The sequence below is a fragment of the Bison bison genome, unplaced genomic scaffold, assembly GCF_000754665.1.
Source record: "Bison bison bison isolate TAMUID 2011002044 unplaced genomic scaffold, Bison_UMD1.0 scf7180017864376, whole genome shotgun sequence".
In the NCBI taxonomy this organism is placed as follows: Eukaryota; Metazoa; Chordata; class Mammalia; order Artiodactyla; family Bovidae; genus Bison; species Bison bison.
This window is the reverse complement of record NW_011494948.1, coordinates 53,338-60,489: the sequence shown is the minus strand read 5'-3', so window position 1 is coordinate 60,489 and position 7,152 is coordinate 53,338. Positions and strand designations below refer to the sequence as shown.

At 37.2% G+C, this 7,152-nt stretch overlaps 1 protein-coding gene across 1 annotated transcript in view; it reads right to left on the bottom strand.

The window, feature by feature from the left end:
• Positions 1–7,152, bottom strand: part of IL33 (interleukin 33) — a 34,205-nt gene that overhangs the window by 18,750 nt on the left and 8,303 nt on the right. The window contains exons 2-3 of the mRNA XM_010857096.1: positions 5,500–5,655; positions 2,705–2,812 (exon numbers count right to left, since the gene is read on the bottom strand). Of these exons, the coding sequence (XP_010855398.1) occupies positions 2,705–2,801 (97 nt within the window). The 5' untranslated portion in view covers positions 2,802–2,812; positions 5,500–5,655. The remainder of the gene's footprint in view (positions 1–2,704; positions 2,813–5,499; positions 5,656–7,152) is intronic.

Below are 7,152 nucleotides of genomic sequence, written 5' to 3'. Positions count from 1 at the left end.
AGGGGACGACAGAGGATGAGATGGCTGGATGGCATCACTGACTCAATGGACATGAGTTTGAGTGAACTCCGGGAGTTGGTGATGGACAGGGAGGCCTGGCGTGCTGCGATTCATGGGGTCACAAAGAGTCGGACACGACTGAGCGACTGAACTGAAAGCATCCCTATTTCTATCTATGTGGAACCTCCTGAATTCTGGATATCTTGACCCAGATGACCTACACCTACCCCAAATGCAAATACATTTACAATTAAAAAAAATAAACTTTTTCTTTCTCTACCCCCAATATATTCCTGAAGAATTCCCCATCTTTAAAAATAGTACTGCTCTCTGCCATTATCTGCCCAACTTTAAAATCAGAAAGCTGAGAATTATCCATTTCCCCGCCTATCTCCATTCTTCAATTTATTCAGTTTGTTATTAAGCCTTATTGATTTCATTTTCTGAATGTATCTGAATTTTAGTTTTTCCTTTGCATTCTGTCATCTTAGGTCAGGCCCTCATCATCAGTCCCCTAAGATGAATGCAGTAGACCTCTGACCAGTCTCTGTTTCTTCTCTTTCCTCTTTACTCTATCTTCACTACCACCAACATGATCTATCCAAAGTAAAAATGTCTTATTATTTCCCAATTAAACATTTTCAGTCGTTCCCTGCTATCCACAGGATAAAGTTAAAGCTCCTTCACTGTAACAGAAGATTATCTTATAGACAACTCCAAACTAAAGGGGGTGGTCCCTACTCTGTTCTGCCTCCAGCTATTGCCATGTAGGGATATGTGGGCCCAGTTGTTGCTAGATCTTCAAATTTCTCCTGAGAAGCCGTAATTCAGATTTTTATGCAAAATCTCCCAATTTTTATATGTTACCTCAATTGAAAAACAACAGTAACACTGTTCAGGCCAACTAAAATACTTCTGTTAGATGGATATGGGCCAAGGCTTCCTTATTGTGACTTCTGAATAGATCCATAACGACACTGGATTGTCAGGGCAGGGAAAGGATTAATGGGTATGAGGGAGAGGAGATAGTAGGGGAGAATGGGCTAACTCTAAGGAGTAGCTTCCTGGAAAGGAGATACATTTGGGGAGAGGCTTTCCTCTAGTTTCCTTCAGAACTCCTGAAGTTCTGTACTGTGTTGGCACTAGAGGTGAAATGCTCTGGTGCTGACCAGAACTCATGTGGGATCTGACTGTATGGATACTGGTAGAGGTTAAGTACTGAGTTTTGTGGCTTTTCCACTGTGTAAGATCCTGCTAGCCCAGGGGAGGAGAAGGTATTAAAATGGACTTTGTTGCTTGGGTACTCAGGGCAGTTTATTTACAAAAATAAGGTGTGACATTTCTTGCACCTTCAGTTTTGAGAAGCAGTTCGTATCTGTCAGATACCACACATTTATCTGTTGAAATTTTAGCCAAGAGTGTTTAAATAATGACAATTTTAGTATTAAACTGAACCAGTTATTATTGGAAGGGAAAAATCTGCTAAGGAATGATAAAAATAATGTAATGTGACTTGGGGATAATCTTAATCATTGTTTCTCTAAATGGCATAAATAAGCTGTTGGGTCCATTGCACCCTTAAAGGATGGGTTACGTTTTCATTTTCCATTAATGCCAGTGACTCTGGTGTATATTCCCAGCCTGCTGCCTCATATCAGCATCTATAGAGAGCCCACATCTTCTAGGGTACAAAGAAAATGCATTCTTTATTAAGAGGGAATTTGGGGGCACAGAGTCACTGCTAATGAGTCACTGTTCCTGAAAGGAGCATTTTGACTCAGACATAAATAAAACAACTAACTTAGCTGTGATTTCCTGGCGATTCAGAAACCACAGCAGATTGGTCTTCCTACTTATAAGAGAGGAGCATTAATGGGCCATAGCCTCAGGGAAGACAGAAATGATATTCTGTCTGACATTGTTTTCTCTTCTAGACTTACATGTTCAGGGAAATGAAGAGGAGCACAAAAGACAAAGATATGGAGTCCCACTACCATTTTTCATTCTCTTTTTTCTCTCAGTACACCAGAGCTCTGTTAATTCTCTTGTGTTACTGCTCTCAAATGAAAAACATGAGTGTAAATTTGCATAATTCTTTCCTAGGATAGATAATTTTAAGAATCAAAGATGTTAATAATTCTTTCATCTTGAAGATATGGCTACTTTTTGATTTTATCTGCCCTTCGACTTATTTCAGACACTTTGAGTTTGCCACTAGATAAACTTGAGCATCATTTGGTCAGTTCTGCTTTATTTGGTGCCTGGATTATTCAAATACCTTCACTTGTTATTCTCTCCCTTATCTGAAGTCAAGAACAAAAACTTGATATACCAAAGGTCTTAAAAAATGTTTGTTGAATAAAAGTCAGTCAGTTTAAATTTTTGTTAGGTGATCTGGGAAAAGTTTTGGGATTCAGTGGCAGTAGGTTTGGGTAGAGAAGGAATTGATATGACAGGCTGTAATTATATTTATCACTATTAGCAAGTTTAAATCACCTAAGCCACTCCTGTTCTGTGATATATCAAATAAACAAAAGTTGGCCCTTTATAGTCTGATTTTACAACCAAAGCCTTCTCTATTATACACTTATGAGCCATCTTAGTAGTTTTTAATAAGTTTGCATGTATAAACATTGGAATAATAAAGATTTGGTAACAGATAAACAATAGTGTGTAAAACAATCAGAAAGACTTAAGTCCTTACTTCTCAACTTGGGAGATTTTACCAAGGCTTTGCCTGCTGAGCATTTCATCTTTGCTGGAGAAATTTTGGTGGTTGAATACTTCATTTTAGGCTTCATTTTTCAGGCTTCTGTTGAATTAAAGTATAATGTTAGTTCAATTGTCTCAACTTGAAAACAAACAGAAACAACTGTGGCTAACTCAATGTAAAATTGATAACAAAGCTACATAGAAAAATAATTCAGTAAAATTTGAATATAGTATTCTGCATACACACACACACACACACACATACTAGAACTATTGTCAGAGGGTGAAAAGAATTCCAATCTTAAACTTTACTTTGTGGGCTTGTTGTTAGTGGAAATATTGGTTTTGAAATTCTGAGACTTTTTTGCTATACTATGGAATAGAACAATGTATTGGTGTTATAGGATTTTCACTGCAGGGAAAAGGAGATATAAATATAAAATAAAAATAGAAAAGAAAATCCCTCTAGTGCTAAATTTGAATTATCAATATCAATGTGCCTGTATCTTAGTTTCTAACTACCTTTTCCACTGAAGGGAACCAGGATTCTAGATCTGGGTTGGGAAATAATAGAAGTGAATACTGAGTATGTCATTGTGCCAGAAAGCAGTGAATCATTCAAAAACTAATGAGATTGTGTCAAAAGGACATAGGGTCTCCTGCTGCACAAATTTGGCATAGTTTGAGCATCAGAAAAAATGATGGTAATTGACCATAAAGCATTTTATTAAAAAAAAAAAGCTGCAAGTCCATAACATTTCTTAAGAATGAATAAGATTTATTCATTATGGAAGGAATGATAGAATTAGAAAAATCACCATTTGCAGCCCCCAATTTAATATTTGATTCAGGCAAGGATCATCAATGATGCTGTTCCTTAATTATCAAGCTGGGTCATAGTACCATTTTGAAGGAATATGGAGTTGTCTTATAAATTGCCTAGGTCAGGAAGATTCCCTGGAGAAGGGAATGGCTACTCACTCCAGTATTCTTTCATAGAGAATTCCGTAGACAAAGGAGCCTAGTGGGCTACAGTCCGTGGGATCACAGAGTCAGACATGACTGTGTAACTAACGTTTTCACTTTCACTTTCATGTGTTCTTTCAGTAGGGTACTGCAACCAGGCTTCATGGTCAAGGTAAGGCACTGTTGCTGTGGTTTGTGGAGGGAGCAAGATTGCTCCTCCAGTCTTAAACTTTCTCTAATATTACCTGAAGTTCTATAATAGTTAATACTTCTTTTAGTAAGCATTGCTTTCTTTGTGCTAGATTTTAAAGAAATTGAGTCCAAATTATCCCAAGAGTGGTTATTATTTAAATCTCTTATAAACTTCATTAGGACCAGTTCTTCTAGCAGAGTAAAGGAGGAACATTGAGTTCCTGGGTTAGAGGACTCATTGGAAAATAAACTTCCTGCACCTTTACTTTTGTCCCTTGCCAAGTCCCCAGTAGGCTGAAATTCCAAATTTTCTTGTTTAAATGGAACTAGAATCTTACATAAAGCCATTCTATTTACAGCCTGTCTGATGAACAAAATCCTTCAATGATAGCATAATTGAGATTCCCTATTCTGCCCCTAGAAATGAATGTATCATCCATGGGAGTAAGCATGAGGGACTCGCATCAATCCTTACCTTCTTCTTCTGATTCTGCCACCTTTATTGATCAAGAACAGTTGAAGATAAGAAGCAGAGAAACTTAGACATCATTTACTGAGCACCCCACCCTCCCAAATCTAGTTGAGTAGGCTAGGACTGAAAGGTTAAGTGCCTCGCCCAGGTTCACAGAAACAGAACCAGGACTAGAATCTAGTCTCGTGATTTCCATCTTTATGCCAGAGCTTCCTGACCCTGGCTATTCTCTTCTCCCTCCAAATGTAGAAAGAAAGTAAGCAGAAATGAGAATTCAGCTTCAAATGCTCAAGCAATTGTCCAAATTCTTTTAAATAATAAATTTCAGAATATGATATTTAATTTCTAACCATAATGTGGGATAGTGCATTTTGGTAGCTTTATTGTGTTAAATTTTAAATTGTACAGAAAATAGTTCAAATAGTACCCTGCACACAGTAGGTGTTCAGGTAATATTTTACTGATAACATGAAGATTACATTGCAGGATTTGTTTTTCTCTTTTATCCAAGAATCCTTATGTCCTAGAAAAAAGATCTCTTGGATAGACATTTTTAAAAGTTGTATTTTCAAATAAATCTGGGAAATATTTCAGTCTATATTCCACTTCTTGGAAAGTCAGAATTCTTATTAGCGTAGTAAAGGTGCTAACATTCCCTCACTGTAGAATTTGGATACTTTTGTTTAACTAATTATTTTCAGTGATTATTTGATCTCAAATAATCTCCTCAACTCACTCTGTTAACATTCCCATGGTTAGTTTGAGAGAACACACTTGGAGGAACTCTGTTCTAAACCAGTATTAGCCTGCGGATTCATATAAGATAGATAAGAAAATGAAATATAACATTTAAAATGGAGTGACGGACACAGAAAAGGTCAACTGCTTTTTAAGGAGCATGCAATAAGTCAAAAACAGGAAATATTTTCTAATCTTTGTCTGAAAGACAAAACATTTTCTTTAAACAACCTACAAATCTTTTACCTTAAAAAATACAATCACTTAAAAAAATTTTACACTTAAAAATTTACTGTTTATTCTCTTATTTTAAAATCAGAAATATTAGAGTATGGCATTGTAAATGCTACTGGTTCTTTTGAGCTGCTCTTTCCAATAATATATGGCACATATTCTCGCATACTGGTTATGATACCCACCTAAGTTATAAATGTGAAGGGCTGGTCTCAAATGATGAGGCTTCCTGTTGTCCACACTTGGTAGTAGTTGATGCAGTTATATTCCAACTCCAGTTATATATACACACTCTTGGATTAGGCAACGTTGGGTGACAGCATTAGATGAATGAGGCAATCCTAACAGAGCCAGTTGAATGGGTTAGAATGGGTGGGAATGCATTCTCATTCCCATAACTAAATCCTAAACAAAGCTTTTTTTAGATTATTTTAGCCATAGCACTTTCAATGAGTTATACTCAGTTAATCATTAACTTTGATAAAACCTCTATCATTTGGACTCTACATACTGTTTGTTACTCACTGTAGAGCATATAAGGACCCAGATTATTTAATTGCCTTTCTCTTTCCTACAGAGTTGAGAACTTTTCAAGTAATCTTTTTCTGGTTATAAAAATGATATATGTACACTTAGAAAATGTGTAAATGACAGGAAAGCATGTATACTGTGGATCCTAACATTCTTTTTTTCAGTGAATAAGTACTATATATATATATTAATAAAAAGTAGAATCATACTGCTAATGTTATTTTGTAAGCTTTTTCATTATACAGTTAACACGCATCATAAGCATAAACATGACATTTCTACATGTCAGAATAATTCTTTTTACAGGAAGCATTACAAATTGTCATTTAACAGACCGATTCCTGCATGCTGTTTTCTATTTCTCAAGGATTTTCTGTTCCTTATTGGTTCCTATTTGGAGAACGAGTAGAGCTGCACACAGTTCTCAGGACTGAAGTCATAGGATGAGACATGCAGTGACTCTTTGCAGCGTCAGCGACCTTGTATGTATTAGACTATCCATATTGTGGCTATTGATAAAGTTTCATCCTGTGTAATAGCTGAGTAATCATCTTCAGTTCAGTTCAGTTCAGTCGCTCAGTTGTGTCCAGCTCTCTGCGACCCCATTAATCACAGCACGCCAGGCCTCCTTGTCCATCACCAACTCCCGGAGTTCACTGAGACTCACGTCCATCGAGTCAGTGATGCCATCCAGCCATCTCATCCTTTGTTGTCCCCTTTTCCTCCTGTCCCCAATCCCTCCCAGGATCAGAGTCTTATCCAGTGAGTCAACTCTTCGCATGAGGTGGCCAAAGTACTAGAGTTTCAGCTTTAGCATCATTCCTTCCAAAGAACACCCAGGACTGATCTCCTTCAGAATGGACTGGTTGGATCTCCTTGCAGTCCAAGGGACTCTCAAGAGTCTTCTCCAACACCATACTTCAAAACCATCAATTCTTCGGCGCTCAGCTTTCTTCACAGTCCAACTCTCACATCCATACTAGAAAAACCATAGCCTTGACTAGATGGACCTTTGTTGGCAAAGTAATGTCTCTGCTTTTGAATATGCTATCTAGGTTGGTCATAACTTTCCTTCCAAGGAGTAAGCATCTTTTAATTTCATGGCTGCAGTCACCATCTGCAGTGATTTTGGAGCCCCCCAAAATAAAGCCTGATACTGTTTCCACTGTTTCCCCATCTATTTGCCATGAAGTGATGGGACCAGATGCCATGATCTTCGTTTTCTGAATGTTGAGCTTTAAGTCAACTTTTTCACTCTCCTCTTTCACTTTCATCAAGAGGCTTTTTAGTTCCTCTTTACTTTCTGC